At 43.1% G+C, this 24,849-nt stretch overlaps 1 protein-coding gene across 1 annotated transcript in view; it reads left to right on the top strand.

Moving 5' to 3' along the window:
• The window catches only part of LOC124281563 (skin secretory protein xP2-like), a 31,079-nt gene extending 6,740 nt beyond the window's left edge, over positions 1-24,339 (top strand). Inside the window, exon 2 of the mRNA XM_046717506.1 lies at positions 24,002-24,339. Coding sequence (XP_046573462.1) covers positions 24,002-24,339 — 338 coding nt within the window. The remainder of the gene's footprint in view (positions 1-24,001) is intronic.
• The last annotated feature ends 510 nt before the right edge of the window (positions 24,340-24,849 follow it).

Here is a 24,849-nt window from a genome sequence, read left to right on the forward strand (position 1 = left end):
TGTTACGTTATCTCATTTGTTAACATCCGTGTATCATATTTAATAGAAGTCCACCTTCCCAGGACTCGCTTTTACCGTGAATCTGTTAGCCCTGTATATGTTACAGAAAATATGTATAATCAGTAAATACGTATAATTACTGAAAATTTCAGTAATTATGTATAATGTCTGATTCACTGAGGAATTATGTATATTTACTGACATTTTCAGAAATTATACATAATTCCTGAAATTTAAGAAACAAAATTATACATATTTACTGATATCATTTGAATTACTGAAATATTGTCCCCACTGATGCAGGGGTTTGCTGTCTTCACAACAACGGGTCTTTGACAAATTGTGCGCGTTACCACATGTTTTCTTTATTGACGAACACGAGGTCATATTTATCAACACCTAATGCGTGCAACACCAGGTCTTCTTTAATGAGAATATATACGTGCAACAATGGGTCTTCTTTAATGAGAAAATATACGTGCAACAATGGGTCTTCTTTAATGAGAAAATATACGTGCAACAATGGGTCTTCTTTAATGAGAAAATATACGTGCAACAATGGGTCTTCATTAATGAGGAAATATGCGTGCAACAATGGATCTTCTTTAACGAAAAAATATGCGTGCAACAATGGGTCTTCTTTAATGAGAAAATATACGTGCAACAATGGGTCTTCTTTAATGAGAAAATATACGTGCAAAAATGGGTCTTCCTTAGTGAGAAAATATGCGTGCAACAATGGGTCTTCTTTAATGAGAAAATATACGTGCAACAATGGGTCTTCTTTAATGAGAAAATATACGTGCAACAATGGGTCTTCCTTAGTGAGAAAATATACGTGCAACAATGGGTCTTCTTTAATGAGAAAATATACGTGCAACAATGGGTCTTCTTTAATGAGAAAATATACGTGCAACAATGGGTCTTCTTTAATTAGATAATATGCGTGCAACAATGGGTCTTCATTAATGAGGAAATATACGTGCAACAATGGGTCTTCTTTAATGAGAAAATATACGTGCAACAATGGGTCTTCTTTAATGAGAAAATGTACGTGCAACAATGGGTCTTCTTTAATGAGAAAATATACGTGCAACAATGGGTCTTCTTTAATGAGAAAATGTACGTGCAACAATGGGTCTTCTTTAATGAGAAAATATACGTGCAACAATGGGTCTTCCTTAGTGAGAAAATATGCGTGCAACAACAGGTCTTCTTTAATGAGAAAATATACGTGCAACAATGGGTCTTCTTTAATGAGAAAATATACGTGCAACAATGGGTCTTCCTTAGTGAGAAAATATACGTGCAACAATGGGTCTTCTTTAATGAGAAAATATACGTGCAACAATGGGTCTTCTTTAATGAGAAAATAATACGTGCAACAATGGGTCTTCTTTAATGAGATAATATGCGTGCAACAATGGGTCTTCTTTAATGAGGAAAATATGCGTGCAACAATGGGTCTTCTTTAATGAGAAAATATACGTGCAACAATGGGTCTTCTTTAATGAGAAAATATGCGTGCAACAATGGGTCTTCTTTAATGAGAAAATATACGTGCAACAATGGGTCTTCTTTAATGAGAAAATGTACGTGCAACAATGGGTCTTCTTTAATGAGAAAATATACGTGCAACAATGGGTCTTCCTTAGTGAGAAAATATGCGTGCAACAACAGGTCTTCTTTAATGAGAAAATATACGTGCAACAATGGGTCTTCTTTAATTAGATATATATACAATGGGTCTTCTTTGCAACAATGGGTCTTCATTAATGAGTAAATATGCGTGCAACAATGGGTCTTCTTTATTGAGAAAATTTACGTGCAACAATGGGTCTTCTTTAATTGGAAAATATGCGTGCAACAATGGGTCTTCATTAATGAGGAAATATGCGTGCAACAATGGGTCTTCTTTAATGAGGAAATATGCATGCAACAGTGGGTCTTCTTTAATGAGAAAATATGCATGCATCAATGGATCTTCTTTAATGAGAAAATATTTGTGCAACAATATGGATCTTATTTATTGACAGCATATGTTTGTCACAATGACTTTACTTTACTGACAAGAAATGGTTGCAGAAAAGGTTTATTTTATTAACTTTAAGGCTTTTTTAAACAAGGCGTGTATTTGTCAACAATCTGTGTTAGGCAACAGGCCGGTGGTGTTATGTTGTGTATCCATTCTTGTATGATATCTTGTGCTGTCATGTTGCCCATATTGGTACCGGCCAGGACACTGATATTCATTGCCATTGATGTGATTCCCCATCGTTATTAACTGACTGCCATTGATGTGATTCCCCATCGTTATAAACTGACTGCCATTGATGTGATTCCCATCATCGATTCCCCATCGTTATAAACTGACTGCCATTGATGTGATTCCCCATCGTTATTAACTGACTGCCATTGATGTGATTCCCCATCGTTATAAACTGACTGCCATTGATGTGATTCCCCATCGTTATTAACTGACTGCCATTGATGTGATTCCCCATCGTTATAAACTGACTGCCATTGATGTGATTCCCCATCGTTATAAACTGACTACCATTGATGTGATTCCCCATCGTTATTAACTGACTGCCATTGATGTGATTCCCCATCGTTATAAACTGACTGTTATTAACTGACTACCATTGATGTGATTCCCCATCGTTATAAATTGATTTATTAACTGACTACCATTGATTGATTCTGACTACCATCGTTATTAACTGACTGCCATTGATGTGATTCCCCATTACATCGACTGCCTACTGCCATTGATTGATGTGATTCCCCATCGTTATTAACTGACTGCCATTGATGTGATTCCCCATCGTTATTAACTGATGATTCCCCATCGTTATATTAACTGACTGCCATTGATGTGATTCCCCATCCATTGATGTGATTCCCCATCGTTATAAACTGACTGCCATTGATGTGATTCCCCATCATCGTTATAAACTGACTGCCATTGATGTGATTCCCCATCGTTATAAACTGACTACCATTGATGTGATTCCCCATCGTTATAAACTGACTACCATTGATGTGATTCCCCATCGTTATTAACTGACTGCCATTGATGTGATTCCCCATCGTTATGCCATTGATGTGATTCCATCGTTATAAACTGACTGCCATTGATGTGATTCCCCATCGTTATCGTTATAAACTGACTGCCATTGATGTGATTCCCCATCGTTATAAACTGACTGCCATTGATGTGATTCCCCATCGTTATTAACTGACTGCCATTGATGTGATTCCCCATCGTTATAAACTTACCTGATAAACTGACTGCCATTGATGTGATTCCCCATCGTTATAAACTGACTGCCATTGATGTGATTCCCCATCGTTATAAACTGACTGCCATTGATGTGATTCCCCATCGTTATTAACTGACTGCCATTGATGTGATTCCCCATCGTTATTAACTGACTGCCATTGATGTGATTCCCCATCGTTATTAACTGACTGCCATTGATGTGATTCCCCATCGTTATTAACTGACTACCATTGATGTGATTCCCCATCGTTATAAACTGACTGACTGCCATTGATGTGATTCCCCATCGTTATTAACTGACTGCCATTGATGTGATTCCCCATCGTTATTAACTGACTACCATTGATGTGATTCCCCATCGTTATTAAACTGACTGCCATTGATGTGTGATGACTGCCATTGATGTGATTCCCCATCGTTATTAACTGACTGCCATTGATGTGATTCCCCATCGTTATTAACTGACTGCCATTGATGTGATTCCCCATCGTTATTAACTGACTACCATTGATGTGATTCCCCATCGTTATAAACTGACTACCATTGATGCCCATCGATTCCCCATCGTTATTAACTGACTGCCATTGATGTGATTCCCCATCGTTATTAACTGACTGCCATTGATGTGATTCCCCATCGTTATAAACTGACTGCCATTGATGTGATTCCCCATCGTTATTAACTGACTACCATTGATGTGATTCCCCATCGTTATAAACTGACTGCCATTGATGTGATTCCCCATCGTTATTAACTGACTGCCATTGATGTGATTCCCCATCGTTATTAACTGACTACCATTGATGTGATTCCCCATCGTTATTAACTGACTACCATTGATGTGATTCCCCATCGTTATTAACTGACTGCCATTGATGTGATTCCCCATCGTTATTAACTGACTGCCATTGATGTGATTCCCCATCGTTATTAACTGACTACCATTGATGTGATTCCCCATCGTTATAAACTGACTGCCATTGATGTGATTCCCCATCGTTATAAACTGACTACCATTGATGTGATTCCCCATCGTTATTAACTGACTGCCATTGATGTGATTCCCATCGTTATTAAACTGACTCCATTGATGTGATTTATATAACTGACTGCCATTGATGTGATTCCCCATCGTTATTAACTGACTACCATTGATGTGATTCCCCATCGTTATTAACTGACTACCATTGATGTGATTCCCCATCGTTATTAACTGACTGCCATTGATGTGATTCCCCATCGTTATAAACTGACTGCCATTGATGTGATTCCCCATCGTTATAAACTGACTGCCATTGATGTGATTCCCCATCGTTATTAACTGACTGCCATTGATGTGATTCCCCATCGTTATAAACTGACTGCCATTCACTGCTTGTTTGTATCAATATTGTTTTCAACAGAATATAACATTTAGATTTTTCTTCCTTTCTTAAATATGGAGTTCATATGTCACTGTTTATAAAGAGTAAGCATGTTGGTACAATTATGGGAGGCGGGAAAGCCTAGTGGTTAAAGCGTTCGCTCTTCACGCCGAAGAGCCGGGTTCGTGTGAAGCCTATTTCTGGTGTCCCCGTGATAGTGCTGGAATGTTGCTAAAAGCGGCGTAAAACCATACTCACTCACTCACTGGTACAATTACATTTCATTTCGAAAAATAAGGTAATTTGTACACATCAAACAGAATTGTAAGGCACCACTGGTCTTTGATACTGTGTAAACTAAAACAAATTTAAGTATCTAAAACTTACTCTCGCAAAAACGATACGCAGGTGATATTGATTTTTGAAATTTCAAACATTTTTCAAATGATTGTTTGCTTGCTATAATTTTGCCATTATAATGCTGGTAGTGTTCATGGAACGAATGCGAACAGCGCAGGATAGCATGTTCGGAAACGTTAATGCACGTTTATGTTCTTGCACGAAAATGTCATAGAGAAAGAGTGGTTCGCTATATATGCACGTACAGTTGTGAGGGCTCGTCAGCAGGGACATTGCCTATATAAAACCGTTTTGGTTTTAGACATTGACTTTCATTTTTTAGCTAAATGAAAAAAAATCGTTGTCACTGCAGTAAATAGAAAAAAATGCCATTGGACGTCTGGAGGCTGGGGAGTCTCCATCTGCCGTTGCACGTCACTTCTATGGTCACCAGAATACTATCAGTCGTTTATGGGACCTATATCAACCAACCAATTGTACGCACGATCGGCATCGGAGAGGTAGACGATTACATCGACGTCGAGGGGTCCAGTGGTGCATTAATGCTCGATTCTGGCATCTACAAAACTGTCGACGTGTATGGTTCAGTGACGAATCACACTTTCTGCTTCAGTCCCGTGGCGGAAGTGTACGTGTTTATCGACGTGGAAATGAACGCCCAGAATTGTGCCCGATATGGAGGTGAAATGTCAGGATGTGGGGGGAAATATCCTACACACAGAAATGTAACTTTGTGCGCCTCCGGGACAATCTTAAGGATTCACGTGGTTCCGAACATTGACTGCCAGAGGGAGTTAGTTGTTCCAGCAAGATGATGCCAGGACTCACGCAGCACATGCCACTATTCAGTATCTTCATCACGAGAACATTACGGTGCTTCGATGGCCTTCCGAATCGAGCATTTCGAGCGTTTGTGGGATGACCACAGCCGACGCGTACCTGAGCGTCCACCGGCACCCCAGACGTCAGATCAATTTTAACTGTCGCAGGCATTGCAAGGGGAATGGGCTAGAATTCCATCAGGTCGAATCCAAACTCAGTCCATGCCGAGACGGTGCAGAGAAGTTTTGGGGGCTCTGTGTGGCCACAGCAGATATTGAAAACAACGCCCACCTGGGAACGGAGGCCTTCATTTATTGAACTTTTTATGTGCTATACATGTTAACAGGTATTTTATCTTTTATACTGTGAACTTTGGCTGCAACCCATCCAGAATTGAAATCCCAGTGTATCCATAATTTAAATCATAGAGTTTCCCATTAGCTTCCCTCCCCTGAAACAGGTTGTTGTATTTTGTAACGGCCTCTGATAACATGGTATAGAGTTTTGTTGCATAAATGTTTCTGGATGGGCTGTTGATTTACATCTTACTGTTTGAAATTCTTTACCCATTAAGTTATTATTTGAGCTAACAAAGAAGTTCGCTTCAGCGATGATTGTTAATTTGGTAAAACGTGATAAATTGTATGTTCCTGTCTATCATATAGATATATGCAGCGCAGCTTGTCTTCCCTCTGTAACATTTGACTGTGGGTTACATGAATACTGATGCACGTCGGCAGGTGCAGGGTCGCGGTGAAGACAGCGCTCCGTCTTCGCTTTAGTCATACAAATACACGTACATTGCAACCTTCTTCACGATATCGCGTGATTTTAATGGCAAAACATCATCTCCATGTTCAAAGTGACAAAAAATAATTGCGTGTGTTTACTCAGCTGTGGGGCTGAAAGTAGGACAGGCAACCCCACCCATACGCCGGGTCGCGGAGGGACACGCCCCTCGAGCCCGCTCACGCACCGGGCCACTAACAGTGTAGATTACACTGTTTGAACAGGCGTGATTGACAGGACGAATTTTTGTATACGTGTAAGTTGATGCAAACAGTTAAAATAGGAACTATTTGTCCTTGCGAAATGTCATTTAACCACATCGTGGCTTAACCCTTTTTCATCCAACCCTTTCACAGATTTACAGTACACCAACGATGGTTATTGTGGAGTCCTGTAATCTAATGTTGTAATGCTCTGCTGGGTCGTGTTTGTTTAGGAGTTATCGTCTCTCCAAGTTCGGATATAGTTTCACCATTGCGTGCTAATTGAATCCCGGACAAAGACAGACCGCATACCTCCATGCTGCATATTGCACGTCGTGTCCGGGCGTCACAGAAACCGGGATGTACTCCCACTATGTCCCATAATATACATTACCTGATACCTGAATATATCAACCACCCTCAGTAGATGTATCTCACGCCTTGCCACACCCACCTCACCACACACAAGACCCTCCCACACAACAAGACCCTCCCACACAACAAGACCCTCCCACGCAGGCCTGTTTATATACGTATGTATATTAAAAAGAATGTTGTGAAGACCAGCCTCCAACCCTATATCCAGCTGAGCTAGGCCTACCTGTCATCAATACACATATAACCTACACTTTCTTCCTGAAACAAACAACATTTAAAATAAAGTCCGTCCATGTTAAGATCACATTTATCCTGCCAAAGTTCCTGGCCCCACAAGTTGATATTCTGAGTGGAAGAAAGGATGGTGATTGTGAGAATGGGGACGTAGATCCTGCGGTGTGACATGCAGATTGTCAACGGTTAGTGGAGCTGCTGACATGCAACCTGTTGTACACAATATACGGTATATAATATGTTGTACACAATATACAGTATATACCATGTTGTACACAATATACGGTATATACCATGCTGTACACAATATACAGTATATAATATGTTGTACACAATATACAGTATACACCATGTTGTACACAATATACGGTATATACAATGCTGTACGCAATATACAGTATATAATATGTTGTACACAATATACATTATATACCATGCTGTACACAATATATAGTATATACCATGATGTACACAATATACGGTATATACCATGCTGTACGCAATATACAGTATATAATATGTTGTACACAATATACAGTATACACCATGGTGTACAGAATATACGGTATATACCATTGTGTACAGAATATACGGTATATACCATTGTGTACATAATATACGGTATATACCATGGTGTACATAATATACGGTATATACCATATACGGTGTATACAATATACACGGTATATACCATGGTGTACATAATATACGGTATATACCATGGTGTACATAATATACGGTATATACCATGGTGTACATAATATACGGTATATACCATGGTGTACATAATATACGGTATATACCATGATGTACATAATATACGGTATATACCATGGTGTACATAATATACGGTACATACCATAATATACGGTATATACCAATGGTGTACATAATATACGGAATACCATTGTACATAATATACGGTATATACCATGGTGTACATAATATACGGTATATACCATATATTGTGCATGGTACATATATACGGTATATACGGTATGTGCATAATACCACGGTGTGTACATAATATACGGTATATACCATTGTGTACATAATAATATACACGGTAATATATCCATATATACCATATCATAATATACGGTATATACCATTGTGTACATAATATACGGTATATACCATGGTGTACATAATATACGGTATATACCATTGTGCACATAATATACGGTATATACCATGGTGTACATAATATACGGTAAATACCATGGTGTACATAATATACGGTATATACCATTGTGTACATAATATACGGTATATACCATGGTGTACATAATATACGGTATATACCATGGTGTACATAATATACGGTATATACCATTGTGTACATAATATACGGTATATACCATTGTGTACATAATATACGGTATATACCATTGTGTATACGGTATATACCATAATATACGGTATATACCATTGTGTACATAATATACGGTATATACCTTTGTGTACATAATATACGATATATACCATGGTGTACATAATATACGGTATATACCATTGTGTACATAATATACGGTATATACCATGGTGTACATAATATACCGTATATACCATTGTGTACATGATACATGTATACGGTATATACCATGGTGTACATAATATACGGTATATACCATGGTGTACATTATATACGGTATATACCATGGTGTACATAATATACGGTATATACCATTGTGTACATAATATACGGTATATACCATGGTGTACATAATATACGGTATATACCATTGTGTACATAATATACGGTATATACCATGGTGTACATAATAAACGGTATATACCATTGTGTACATAATATACGGTATATACCATGGTGTACATAATATACGGTATACAACATGTACACAACGAGCGGTACACAGCATGTTGTACACAATGTAATTAAGTACACAACATGTGGTACATGATAGAACTATCTTACAAAAGTCGATATACGCTCTTTTCCTGTACAAATATCATCGTTTTTCAACAGTCCAACAACAGTGATTCCTGCAAGTATGATTCACCGTGTGGTACACTGCGCTGATATCACATTAAGTCTGTCAGATCCAATTCCAAAGTTCAACAGTCCCCACTGAGCACACAAGCACAATTACGTTCGCCCTTGTGAATTTAAAGTTCCTGGAACTGTCCAATATCAGGTTCACAGTACTTTTCAACAGCAAATAAAGATGGGAGAAGTGTTCCTGTATACAGGGTACGTATTTAATCTGCTTGACGTTTATCACACGGTGTTGTTGTTTATCAAATGTCGGTACATTGTTTGTGAGCGACTATCTAGACAGGGTTGTATGTCCCCTCAACACACAACACCACATTCACATTCAATACAACTTGCAAATACATGGCGCCTTCAACCCCAAGTAGCGCAGTAACTCAAACTGTATCGAATTTTCTCCGAAGCGGACCAACTTTTTAAATTTGTTCTTATACTTAGTGTGTCCTCCTCTGGCACGTGCAAGGATAGAAATATCTCGCGAGATATTGATCCAAGTCGAGGCTATGACGTCACGAGCTACTTGCGCCTAATACTACATGGTACGGGTCCATGGTGCCTGAATATTTGTCAGACTGTAGAATCTTACAACATTTCCGAAGTGGGATCGTGTCAATTTAGTCTCGAGGCGTGGTTGTACATCAAGGTCGAAGCTGGTTTAAATACACAATGCGTTTATGGTGGAAATGTTTGCAAGATTGCAGTGAATACTGAACGTTACGGCTGAAGCCGAGGGCCTGGCTCTCAGATGACAAGAGCTCTTCCATGGGCACGTTATTGATGTCACGCATATTAACTTACACCATACACCAAGCCTGGATCTGCGCTGTCGCAGGTGCTCCTAGATGAAATTGACGTGATTTACGCAAGTTGTCAAATTAGGCAGTGTGTGTATAATTCCCCTGTATTCAAGTGGCGCGTTTGTGTCGATTCCCCGTGTGACACAGATTCGGGGTCGAGTGCTAGAGATTATATATGTCGGGCATTTTTTGATGATTTCAGGCACGGAACGAATTTTAGACAACAATTTCAGGCTGTAATGTTTCTGTCAAGACATGCCTGGCGCCTAATTTCACAGGTATCTCAGTTAACATACATTGCCTTGTGCACGTTCCACTGGCGCCTAGTTTCACAGGTATCTCAGTTAACATACATTGCCTTGTGCACGTTCCACTGGCGCCTAGTTTCACAGGTATCTCAGTTAACATACATCGCCTTGTGCACGTTCCACTGGCGCCCTGGTATCTCAGTTAACATACATCGCCTTGTGCACGTTCCATGGCGCCAAGTTTCGGGTATCTCAGTTAACATACATCGCCTTGTGCACGTTCCACTGGCGCCAAGTTTCACAGGTATCTCAGTTAACATACATCGCCTTGTGCACGTTCCACTGGCGCCTAGTTTCACAGGTATCTCAGTTAACATACATCGCCTTGTGCACGTTCCACTGGCGCCTAGTTTCACAGGTATCTCAGTTAACATACATCGCCTTGTGCACGTTCCACTGGCGCCTAGTTTCACAGGTATCTCAGTTAACATATACATCGCCTTGTGCACGTTCCACTGGCGCCTAGTTTCACAGGTATCTCTCAGTTAACATACATCGCCTTGTGCACGTTCCACTGGCGCCTAGTTTCTGGGTATCTCAGTTAACATACATCGCCTTGTGCACGTTCCACTGGCGCCTAGTTTCACGGGTATCTCAGTTAACATACATCGCCTTGTGCACGTTCCACTGGCGCCTAGTTTCACGGGTATCTCAGTTAACATACATCGCCTTGTGCACGTTCCACTGGCGCCTAGTTTCACAGGTATCTCAGTTAACATACATCGCCTTGTGCACGTTCCACTGGCGCCAAGTTTCACAGGTATCTCAGTTAACATACATCGCCTTGTGCACGTTCCACTGGCGCCTAGTTTCACGGGTATCTCAGTTAACATACATCGCCTTGTGCACGTTCCACTGGCGCCAAGTTTCACAGGTATCTCAGTTAACATACATCGCCTTGTGCACGTTCCACTGGCGCCTAGTTTCACGGGTATCTCAGTTAACATACATCGCCTTGTGCACGTTCCACTGGCGCCTAGTTTCACGGGTATCTCAGTTAACATACATCGCCTTGTGCACGTTCCACTGGCGCCTAGCGCAGTTAACATACAGTGCACGTTCCACTGGCGCCTAGTTTCACAGGTATCTCAGTTAACATACATCGCCTTGTGCACGTTCCACTGGCGCCTAGTTTCACAGGTATCTCAGTTAACATACATCGCCTTGTGCACGTTCCACTGGCGCCTAGTTTCACAGGTATCTCAGTTAACATACATCGCCTTGTGCACGTTCCACTGGCGCCTAGTTTCACAGGTATCTCAGTTAACATACATCGCCTTGTGCACGTTCCACTGGCGCCTAGTTTCACAGGTATCTCAGTTAACATACATCGCCTTGTGCACGTTCCACTGGCGCCTAGTTTCACAGGTATCTCAGTTAACATACATCGCCTTGTGCACGTTCCACTGGCGCCTAGTTTCACAGGTATCTCAGTTAACATACATCGCCTTGTGCACGTTCCACTGGCGCCTAGTTTCACAGGTATCTCAGTTAACATACATCGCCTTGTGCACGTTCCACTGGCGCCTAGTTTCAAAGGTATCTCAGTTAACATACATCGCCTTGTGCACGTTCCACTGGCGCCTAGTTTCTCAGTTAACATACACATGCGTTCCACTGGCGCCTAGTTTCACAGGTATGTCAGTTAACATACATCGCCTTGTGCACGTTCCACTGGCGCCTAGTTTCACAGGTATCTCAGTTAACATACATCGCCTTGTGCACGTTCCACTGGCGCCAAGTTTCACAAGTATCTCAGTTAACATACATCGCCTTGTGCACGTTCCACTGGCGCCTAGTTTCACAAGTATCTCAGTTAACATACATCGCCTTGTGCACGTTCCACTGGCGCCTAGTTTCACAAGTATCTCAGTTAACATACATCGCCTTGTGCACGTTCCACTGGCGCCTAGTTTCACAGGTATCTCAGTTAACATACATCGCCTTGTGCACGTTCCACTGGCGCCTAGTTTCACAGGTATCTCAGTTAACATACATCGCCTTGTGCACGTTCCACTGGCGCCTAGTTTCACAAGTATCTCAGTTAACATACATCGCCTTGTGCACGTTCCACTGGCGCCTAGTTTCACGGGTATCTCAGTTAACATACATCGCCTTTTAGAGCTGTCAAAACTACATTTGTCAATTCATTCTAGACTTGAGTTGGAGTATGTAATCTGTCATCTGGTGTCTGTCATCTGGTGTCTGTCATCTGGTGTCTGGTGTCTGGTGTCTGGGTGACAGACTGGTTCCAGTATTAAGGTGAGTTTGTTTGTTGCCAATGACTGAAACGTTCATAAAATACCAAGCGCTGTGGTGGCAAGATTATATACGGAAGTGCGATTTAGAGTTACCTTCCTTAGTTGTTAACGAACACAACGCACCTTGTTTGCTCCATTGTTTTCTTTTGATATGGCAGTTTCTAGGCGGCTATAAACTGTCTCCAGATTATCCCCAAGATATCTATTGGAAAACCTTAGAGATGTTAGTTATGAAGATGTATCCTGATACAGTAACCAGCTTCGCCTACGTTATACACTTTGTAGCATATGTTATATTTGGGATTACACTTTAGTAAAGTACAGATTCTAGTACTTTTTGTTGGGTTGAGTTTCCTGTCCGGGATGGGAACCCACACCCTCAGAGTCAGGCACCTAATCGCCAGCACTGACTGACTCTGAGGCTGTGGGTTCGAACCCAACCCAACAAAAAGTACTAGAATCTGTACTTTACTAAATAAGTGTAATCCAAATATATAACATATGTTGCATTTGACAACGTTTTAAATGACATTGTGTAATCGCTATATTCTTTGCCGGACATTCTTATCTGTATATTCTTTATGCTGGTTGATGCTCATCGGATACGTGGCTATATAGCAAACATACATACCTACACGCCAGTACTTGTCTTCTGCGGTGTGTGTGATGTGTAACCGAGTTACATACATTTATACAGGTAAAACAAGCTGTAACATTCTGTTGCAAATACACGCGCACTCACGCGTCCTTTGTATCTTAACATGACACACGCATGAATAACGAACCTGACATGTAGCAGGCTGTCAAAACAATGTATGGCGGACAGAGTGGAATTCGAGGCTTTTCTTCACCCGGGCCAATTGTGGGCAGGATACCTTTACTGAAAACACCCGGCTTGCTTCCAATGCTATATCAGATTTAGGAACGGAAAACCCCTGCCCTGAGTATCCAAGACTGGGAGCTTCACTGAGACATTTGTTCAGGCTTCAAGAAAGGAAAAAATGAGGAGTTTGAGGGAATCAGAATTGTAAAATGTTATATGCATAATAAATACAATTGGTTTGATGTGATTGTCAATGTCACATTCGTCTCCACTTTCAAGCAAGACAAGTTGACAATTTGTTCTTGTAGTTTGAAAAGGGGGCAACACATACGAATGTCCAGATGAACAGTGGGAGACTCAAGAGTCTCTGCAGCATTGTTAGTGCATGCTAGATCAGATTTGGATGCGGTGAAAAAGGAAATGTTGGTTAGAAGTACGGTAGTCCTGCATGTTGGTTAGAAGTACGGTAGTCCTGCATGTTGGTTAGAAGTACGGTAGTCCGGCATGTTGGTTAGAAGTACTGTAGTCCGGCATGTTGGTTAGAAGTACGGTAGTCCTGCATGTTGGTTAGAAGTACTGTAGTCCTGCATGTTGGTTATAAGTACTGTAGTCCTGCATGTTGGTTAGAAGTACGGTAGTCCTGCATGTTGGTTAGAAGTACTGTAGTCCGGCATGTTGGTTAGAAGTACGGTAGTCCTGCATGTTGGTTAGAAGTACTGTAGTCCGGCATGTTGGTTATAAGTACGGTAGTCCTGCATGTTGGTTAGAAGTACTGTAGTCCGCCATGTTGGTTAGAAGTACGGTAGTCCGCCATGTTGGTTAGAAGTACGGTAGTCCTGCATGTTGGTTAGAAGTACTGTAGTCCGCCATGTTGGTTAGAAGTACGGTAGTCCTGCATGTTGGTTAGAAGTACTGTAGTCCTGCATGTTGGTTAGAAGTACGGTAGTCCGCCATGTTGGTTAGAAGTACGGTAGTCCTGCATGTTGGTTAGAAGTACTGTAGTCCGCCATGTTGGTTAGAAGTACGGTAGTCCGCCATGTTGGTTAGAAGTACGGTAGTCCGGCATGTTGGTTAGAAGTACGGTAGTCCGCCATGTTGGTTAGAAGTACGGTAGTCCGCCATGTTGGTTAGAAGTACGGTAGTCCGGCATGTTGGTTAGAAGTACTGTAGTCCGGCATGTTGGTTAGAAGTACGGTAGTCCTGCATGTTGGTTAGAAGTACTGTAGTCCTGCATGTTGGTTATAAGTACTGTAGTCCTGCATGTTGGTTAGAAGTACGGTAGTCCTGCATGTTGGTTAGAAGTACTGTAGTCCGGCATGTTGGTTAGAAGTACGGTAGTCCTGCATGTTGGTTAGAAGTACTGTAGTCCGGCATGTTGGTTATAAGTACGGTAGTCCTGCATGTTGGTTAGAAGTACTGTAGTCCGCCATGTTGGTTAGAAGTACGGTAGTCCGCCATGTTGGTTAGAAGTACGGTAGTCCTGCATGTTGGTTAGAAGTACGGTAGTCCGCCATGTTGGTTAGAAGTACGGTAGTCCTGCATGTTGGTTAGAAGTACTGTAGTCCTGCATGTTGGTTAGAAGTACGGTAGTCCGCCATGTTGGTTAGAAGTACGGTAGTCCTGCATGTTGGTTAGAAGTACTGTAGTCCGCCATGTTGGTTAGAAGTACGGTAGTCCGCCATGTTGGTTAGAAGTACGGTAGTCCGGCATGTTGGTTAGAAGTACTGTAGTCCTGCATGTTGGTTAGAAGTACGGTAGTCCGCCATGTTGGTTAGAAGTACGGTAGTCCGGCATGTTGGTTAGAAGTACTGTAGTCCGGCATGTTGGTTAGAAGTACGGTAGTCCTGCATGTTGGTTAGAAGTACTGTAGTCCTGCATGTTGGTTATAAGTACTGTAGTACTGCATGTTGGTTAGAAGTACTGTAGTCCTGCATGTTGGTTAGAAGTACTGTAGTCCGCCATGTTGGTTAGAAGTACGGTAGTCCGCCATGTTGGTTAGAAGTACGGTAGTCCTGCATGTTGGTTAGAAGTACGGTAGTCCGCCATGTTGGTTAGAAGTACGGTAGTCCTGCATGTTGGTTAGAAGTACTGTAGTCCTGCATGTTGGTTAGAAGTACGGTAGTCCGCCATGTTGGTTAGAAGTACGGTAGTCCTGCATGTTGGTTAGAAGTACTGTAGTCCGCCATGTTGGTTAGAAGTACGGTAGTCCGCCATGTTGGTTAGAAGTACGGTAGTCCGGCATGTTGGTTAGAAGTACTGTAGTCCTGCATGTTGGTTAGAAGTACGGTAGTCCGGCATGTTGGTTAGAATTACGGTAGTCCTGCATGTTGGTTAGAAGTACGGTAGTCCTGCATGTTGGTTAGAAGTACGGTAGTCCTGCATGTTGGTTACAAGTACTGTAGTCCGCCATGTTGGTTACAAGTACGGTAGTCCGCCATGTTGGTTAGAAGTACTGTAGTCCTGCATGTTGGTTAGAAGTACGGTAGTCCTGCATGTTGGTTAGAAGTACGGTAGTCCTGCATGTTGGTTAGAAGTACGGTAGTCCTGCATGTTGGTTAGAAGTACTGTAGTCCGCCATGTTGGTTAGAAGTACGGTAGTCCTGCATGTTGGTTAGAAGTACGGTAGTCCTGCATGTTGGTTGGAAGTACGGTAGTCCTGCATGTTGGTTAGAAGTACTGTAGTCCGCCATGTTGGTTACAAGTACGCTAGTCCGCCATGTTGGTTACAAGTACTGTAGTCCTGCATGTTGGTTAGAAGTACGGTAGTCCTGCATGTTGGTTAGAAGTACGGTAGTCCTGCATGTTGGTTAGAAGTACTGTAGTCCGCCATGTTGGTTAGAAGTACTGTAGTCCGCCATGTTGGTTAGAAGTACGGTAGTCCGCCATGTTGGTTAGAAGTACGGTAGTCCGGCATGTTGGTTAGAAGAAGGGTAGTCCGGCATGTAGGTTAGAAGTACGGTAGTCCTGCATGTTGGTTAGAAGTACGGTAGTCCTGCATGTTGGTTAGAAGTACTGTAGTCCTGCATGTTGGTTAGAAGTACGGTAGTCCGGCATGTTGGTTAGAATTACGGTAGTCCTGCATGTTGGTTAGAAGTACGGTAGTCCTGCATGTTGGTTACAAGTACTGTAGTCCGCCATGTTGGTTACAAGTACGGTAGTCCGCCATGTTGGTTAGAAGTACTGTAGTCCTGCATGTTGGTTAGAAGTACGGTAGTCCTGCATGTTGGTTAGAAGTACGGTAGTCCTGCATGTTGGTTAGAAGTACGGTAGTCCTGCATGTTGGTTAGAAGTACTGTAGTCCGCCATGTTGGTTAGAAGTACGGTAGTCCTGCATGTTGGTTAGAAGTACGGTAGTCCTGCATGTTGGTTGGAAGTACGGTAGTCCTGCATGTTGGTTAGAAGTACTGTAGTCCGCCATGTTGGTTACAAGTACGCTAGTCCGCCATGTTGGTTACAAGTACTGTAGTCCTGCATGTTGGTTAGAAGTACGGTAGTCCTGCATGTTGGTTAGAAGTACGGTAGTCCTGCATGTTGGTTAGAAGTACTGTAGTCCTGCATGTTGGTTAGAAGTACTGTAGTCCGCCATGTTGGTTAGAAGTACGGTAGTCCGCCATGTTGGTTAGAATACGGTAGTCCTGCATGTTGGTTAGAAGTACGGTAGTCCTGCATGTTGGTTAGAAGTACGGTAGTCCTGCATGTTGGTTAGAAGTACGGTAGTCCTGCATGTTGGTTAGAAGTACTGTAGTCCGCCATGTTGGTTAGAAGTACTGTAGTCCTGCATGTTGGTTAGAAGTACGGTAGTCCGCCATGTTGGTTAGAATACGGTAGTCCTGCATGTTGGTTAGAATACGGTAGTCCGCCATGTTGGTTAGAAGTTCGACCAGTTAGAACATTCCTAGAAGGAAGATGACTGTTCCGGTTATCGTTAGCGAGTGACCCTGGATCTGTAACATTGCTACACTGCACACAGTAGTCCCGTCTCATCAAGGGTTCACTTCATGTCAGAGGTGTTCCAGCAGACTTTGATTGAGTGGGAATTTGCCAGGTCAGATATCTTGATATATGACCATGATCTACTTTGAAACTGAGAAGGAGTTGAAAGAAGTCATGAATATGTGGCTGATATTAGACAGGAAGCCAGTTCAGAATCATTAGGGTTCAGACTCTGTGAGTTATACTATAATTTTCGAGAGAATTATAATTGTTGCCGCTATTTCTCTTGGAGCTGTAGCATATGAACCCCAATTTCTGCCAGCTTCGAACTCTATTTATGATACATTTTATGTACCTTTTTATAGTTACTGGAATGTGACGTAACTGGGACTGTACATTGTAGCTATTCAGCAATCTTATGTAGTCATTTACTGATTTCAGAATTTGTACGGTTTCTAAATGAACAGTGTTTTTAAAGTTTGAAATCACCCAGTTATATTAAGAAACAATGGCATATACATGCACATACAGTGTGTTTGAAATCACCCAGTTATATTAAGAAACAATGGCATATACATGCACATACAGTGTGTTTGAAATCACCCAGTTATATTAAGAAACAATGACCTATACATGCACATACAGTGTGTTTGAAATCACCCAGTTATATTAAGAAACAATGGCATATACATGCACATACAGTGTGTTTATGGGACCTTTCCAGACAATAAATTATGAACATCATTACTGGTTGTACGTTACTTCAATGTGTGCTCTTTATAATGGAGCGTGTTGGTAGACAAGCCGAGCATGAAATGATTCCGCCAGTACGAGGCGTGCGTCGGTGATGGGAAAGAAGAAAATTCTACGATTCTGTGTAATTTTATTGCAGCCATGCTCTGAGTGGGTGGCGGTGGATAGTCAGTGGTCACGTGTTCTTAATGTTATAGTAGGAAGGGGCACAACTACCTCTGGTAGAAGAGTTACAGCAAGGGAGCGGATGGTAGAAGAGTTACAGCAAGGGAGCGGATGGTAGAAGAGTTACAGCGAGGGAGTGAAGAGTTACAGCGAGGGAGCGGATGGTAGAAGAGTTACAGCGAGGGAGTGGATGGTAGAAGAGTTACAGCGAGGGAGTGGATGGTAGAAGAGTTACAGCGAGGGAGCGGATGGTAGAAAGAGTTACAGCGAGGGAACGGATGGTAGAAGAGTTACAGCGAGGGAGCGGATGGTAGAAGAGTTACAGCGAGGGAGTGAAGATGTTACAGCGAGGAGGGAGTGGATGGTAGAAGAGTTACAGCGAGGGAGTGGATGGGGGAAGAGTTACAGCGAGGAGCGAATGGTAGAAGAGTTACAGCGAGGGAGTGGATGGTAGAAGAGTTACAGCGAGGGAGCGGATGGTAGAAGAGTTACAGCAAGGGAGCGGATGGTAGAAGAGTTACAGCGAGGGAGTGGATGGTAGAAGAGTTACAGCGAGGGAGCGGATGGTAGAAGAGTTACAGCGAGGGAGCGGATGGTAGAAGAGTTACAGCGAGGGAGCGGATGGTAGAAGAGTTACAGCAAGGAAGCGGATGGTAGAAGAGTTACAGCGAGGGAGCGGATGCAGGTAGAAGAGTTACAGCAAGGAGCGGATGGTAGAAGAGTTACAGCGAGGGAGTGAATGGTAGAAGAGTTACAGCAAGGGAGCGGATGGTAGAAGAGTTACAGCGAGGGAGCGGATGGTAGAAGAGTTACAGCGAGGGAGCGGATGGTAGGGAGCGGATGGTAGAAGAGTTACAGCGAGGGAGCGGATGGTAGAAGAGTTACAGCGAGGGAGCGGATGGTAGAAGAGTTACAGCGAGGGAGCGGATGGTAGAAGAGTTACAGCGAGGGAGCGGATGGTAGAAGAGTTACAGCGAGGGGGCGGATGGTAGAAGAGTACACAGGGCAGCGAGTTACAGGGAGCGGATGGTAGAAGAGTTACAGCGAGGGAGCGGATGGTAGAAGAGTTACAGCGAGGGAGTGGATGGTAGAAGAGTTACAGCGAGGGAGTGGATGGTAGAAGAGTTACAGCGAGGGAGCGGATGGTAGAAGAGTTACAGCGAGGGAGCGGATGGTAGAAGAGTTACAGCAAGGGGGTGGATGGTAGAAGAGTTACAGCGAGGGAGTGGAGCGGTTGAGATTTTTGGAAATATTAAAACACACCTTCTTTGTGACGAAGGCTTCTTTGGGAGACTTGTCACCTCTGGGTCGTGGAACATTGGGACAAAGGAAGTACATGACTTCACTATCAACCTCAAGACTCCATACGTCCAGTCTACAAACAGCAAGAGAACTCAGTATCGACAAGAGCTGTTCTTTCGCAAAAGCTGAAACCAAACTCTATTAAATTAACCACCACATGTTGCGGAATTTGAAAACAAGGGAACTGACGAAGGAAACATAAATACATGAGACAAAACCCCTACCATAGCCACAGGAGGCTACACGTTACATTCTCCTATACAAAAACCTTTCATTGTTGATGGGGACTCGGTAGATACCAAACCTGGTGAACTAATCACCTTATGCATATGACATGTAATTTCTCCTCGGGTATGCAAAGTCAAAACTATGGAATTTGAAAAATTCTTTCAATTTAGACTTTGGGTATGGATGATCCTATATATATATGTCCTTAACTGACGGTGAAATAGCCAATGTCCTGCCAAAGATCTACTGAACAAGTATATGGGAGGAGAGTGTTTAAAAACTGTCCACACGCATGTATGACAAGAGACTTTCCCTCTGTGTTGAGAAATATTCCAGCAGTTCCGTTCTTTGGTTTCACAGCTTTTGAGGTACACTGGAGCATGCTCTTTCTACTTAGATTCCAATACTGAACCATACGTTCCCGTTCTTTTGTTTTGTCTTTTTTTCCTTTCTTTTCCAGGTGCACAATTGACTTGCCTTTGCCTTGTGTTGTAACGGATGTCAATGGCGGGACAGGATATGCTCAATCAAACAACCGATATCACAGCCGATATCACGATGTGCAAACAACCGATATCACAACTATTTCATACTGACGTATAGACACGTGATCATGACATAATCACAATGGAATCTACTTCCAGCAGAGATTGATTCTGAATATGGACATGGTTATGCCCTGTTTCTAATTATTTTATCAAAACAATGTTCTTCGACGCGTAAATCTAAATATGTAGTGTGCGTATTTGATTCGCTGGGAGAGAAACTTTAAATAACGTATGTGAGTACATTGCAGCCTGTAACAGACGTCTGTTACTGTTTCGAAAAGCAAAACAGGCAGAAATCCTAAAATGAAAGTATTGTCTTCTGTTTCTCGAGGCATCCATAGTTTCCGACAACAGAGGGCCAATGGTGCCTGCCAAAGCAGACGAGGAGCCAAAGTTACGCCACTTAAGATGTTCTGTCGAGATTATCTAAGATATTTCTATGCGTGAATTAAGAATGTATCATGTATTCATGCCAACCTTTAACCTCTCCATCACACTTCCCAACAAGCTCTCCGCCCCTACCCCTACATACCGCAGGTCCACTATTACCACGCACTATGAAGGCCACATGCTGGTCAGCATGTTGTATTTCATCACTCACGTCTAATTCTGTCTATTGAAGGACTTCACTGTAGCAGAAGTAGTACAACAGATATATGCAATTAGATGATTTCCATTTCATAAACAAACCAGCGACAAGTAGGAGCACATTCGCCGGTTGCCAAGTCCCTCGCAAGTTAATCACCTTCATATTTCATACTTGCCACTTTCATTCAATCAAATCGCAGCCCCACAAATTTACAAAAACTGGATGAAGGGCTTGTCAATCTTGTTACCGCAGCTATTCATCAACTTGGGCTGATAGCGGCCGCCCGTCCCCTGCCCTCGTGCTCGCTGGCTGGGCAATCTCGGCAGTAACTCAAAGCTCCCGAATCTGGTAGATTATCGTGCTTCCCTTTGGTGCCTTCGTTGCTCTTAGGGGGTGATTGGGGCGTATTGTATAGAGACACGTTGGTTTTCTATAGTTGTTGTCGCTGTGTTCACATAGGGACCAAACTGAGTTGGGTGGGAAGCACCAGACCAAACGCTGCACCCGGACCGATACGTATATACCAACTGTGTAGAAGTGAAGCTTCTCAGGAACAAACAGTCCCTTGGTAGTATTAAATTAATAAACACTGACGCATATATAGTGCATGTGTATCTAATCCATGAAAACAGATGCATGCGCAGAATATGTGCCACTAACCCGTGGAGACAGATGCACGTGTAGGGTATGTGCCACTAACCGGTAAAGACAGATGCACGTGTAGGGTATGTGCCACTAACCGGTAAAGACAGATGGACGTGTAGGGTATGTACCACTAACCCGTGGAGACAGATGCACGTGTAGGGTATGTGCCACTAACCGGTAAAGACAGATGGACGTGTGGGGTATGTACCACTAACCGGTAAAGACAGATGGACGTGTGGGGTATGTGCCACTAACCGGTAAAGACAGATGCACGTGTAGGGTATGTGCCACTAACCGGTAAAGACAGATGGACGTGTGGGGTATGTGCCACTAACCGGTAAAGACAGATGCACGTGTAGGATATGTGCCACTAACCGGTAAAGACAGATGCACGTGTAGGGTATGTGCCACTAACCGGTAAAGACAGATGCACGTGTAGGGTATGTGCCACTAACCGGTAAAGACAGATGGACGTGTGGGGTATGTGCCACTAACCGGTAAAGACAGATGCACGTGTAGGATATGTGCCACTAACCGGTAAAGACAGATGCACGTGTAGGGTATGTGCCACTAACCGGTAAAGACAGATGGACGTGTGGGGTATGTGCCACTAACCGGTAAAGACAGATGCACGTGTAGGATATGTGCCACTAACCGGTAAAGACAGATGCACGTGTAGGGTATGTGCCACTAACCGGTAAAGACAGATGCACGTGTAGGGTATGTGCCACTAACCGGTAAAGACAGATGCACGTGTAGGATATGTGCCACTAACCGGTAAAGACAGATGCATGTGTAGGATATGTGCCACTAACCCGTTAAGACAGATGCATGTGTAAGGTATGTGCTACTAATCCATGAGGACAGACGCACACACCGTGTAAGATGTGTAAATATGTAGAATTGTTAAATACACATACAGCCGTTTGAGACAAAATGATACCGATGAATTGCAATCTAACACACACAAAAATAAACATAAAATAATCAAACCAACGCGGACTACAATAAAAACAACAGACCAACTCTATGAAAAAATTGCATAATTTGTGTCACAAAAATGAAAAAATTGTTTAAGAAACTGTCATCATTTATTTGTGCGTTTTCCCAGTTTGTTACAAGGGCGCATTGGCAACTAAAGGAACAACGCGAAAAGGCGAGGACTTATCCCGCTCAACACGTGGTCCCGGGGGTTCTCGGACCGACGCATGTCAAGGGAAGTCTATCACCTATAGATTGATTATGCAGGGACTGTCGTCATTTACAAAATCTTGTCAATCTGCTTAGCCAGCACCGGAAAATTCCCAGAGCCCCACGCGACATTTTTCTCTCGACTCTAAGCCCGCTGTTTGTCAATACGCGTTCTGGCAGACGGGAACTACTGTGACAGATCATGCAACACCTGTCGGTGACATCACGAGATTGCGTCATCAGCGTACTCACTGAGTAGTTTTTCAAGGTTATTCTTACATTTGAAATGACAGGAATATTGACACAGCATATATCATGGTATAAGTATCATTGATCCTGATGGCTTGTGGCATGAATCACAGGTCTCAACCACATCAACTTCTGAACGACGGTGTAAAGCAATAAGACCTGTTGATTATCATGCTTAACTAAGTAGAGAGTGGAACCCTCATGTAGCAAAGAGTGGAAGCCCCGGTGTAGTACAGAGCGGAAGCCCTGCAGTAGTACAGAGTGGAAGCCCTGCTGTAGTAGAGAGTGGAACCCTCCTGCAGTAAAGAGTGGAAGCCCCGCTGTAGTACAGAGTGGAAGCCCTACAGTAGTACAGAGTGGAAGCCCTGCTGTAGTACAGAGTGGAAACCCTGCTGTAGTACAGAGTGGAAATCCCGCTGTAGTACAGAGTGGAAGCCCCGCTGTAGTACAGAGTGGAAGCCCTGTTGTAGTATAGAGCGGATTCCCTACTGTGGTACAGAGTGGAAGCCCTGCTGTAGTACAGAGTGGAAGCCCCGCTGTAGTACAGAGTGGAAGCCCCGCTGTAGTACAGAGCGGATTCCCTGCTGTAGTACAGAGTGGAAGCCCTGCTATAGTAGAGAGCGGAACCCTCCTGCAGTAAAGAGTGGAATCCCCGCTGTAGTACAGAGTGGAAGCCCCGCTGTAGTACAGAGTGGATTCCCTGCTGTGGTAGAGAGTGGAAGCCCCGCTATAGTAGAGAGTGAAACCCTCCTACAGTAAAGAGTGGAAGCCCCGCTGTAGTAGAGAGCGGAAGCCCCGCTGTAGTACAGAGTGGATTCCCTGCTGTGGTAGAGAGTGGAAGCCCCGCTGTAGTACAGAGTGGATTCCCTGCTGTGGTAGAGAGTGGAAGCCCCGCTGTAGTGCAGAGTGGATTCCCTGCTGTAGTAGAGAGTGGAAGCCCCGCTGTAGTAGAGAGTGGAAGCCCCGCTGTAGTAGAGAGTGGATTACCTGCTGCAGTACAGAGTGGAAGCCCCGCTGTAGTAGAGAGTGGATTCCCTGCTGTGGTAGAGAGTGGAAGCCCTGCTATAGTAGAGAGTGGAACACTCCTGCAGTAAAGAGTGGAAGCCCCGCTGTAGTACAGAGTGGAAGCCCTACTGTAGTAGAGAGTGGAAGCCCCGCTGTAGTACAAAGTGGAAGCCCTGCTGTAGTAGAGAGTGGAAGCCCTGCTGTAGTAGAGAGTGGAAGCCCTGCTGTATTACAGAGTGGATTCTCTGCTGTGGTAGAGAGTGGAAGCCCTGCTATAGTAGAGATTGGAAGCCCTGCTGTAGTACAGAGTGGATTCCCTGATGTTGTAGGGAATGAAAGCCCCGCTGAAGCCCTTCACTACTCCATCGCTCTATACGTCCAGGTATACTTCTATAACCCTTGATCATGCTCAATCCCAACTGTAAATGACAAACAAATGTCAACGTGCAATCTGTAATAGTTCAGCTTCGTTAAACATATGCTGAGTGCTCAGCAAATAGTACTTTTTAGAAAAGGATTCATAGATACGCTTTGTTTGGATTTGACAAAATATATGTGTATTTCCTTGTCCGCCACGCAGGTGAGAGGGAAATGTTTGA

This window comes from Haliotis rubra, unplaced genomic scaffold, assembly GCF_003918875.1.
Source record: "Haliotis rubra isolate DU_JTF1 unplaced genomic scaffold, ASM391887v1 Scf285, whole genome shotgun sequence".
Classification (NCBI taxonomy): Eukaryota; Metazoa; Mollusca; class Gastropoda; order Lepetellida; family Haliotidae; genus Haliotis; species Haliotis rubra.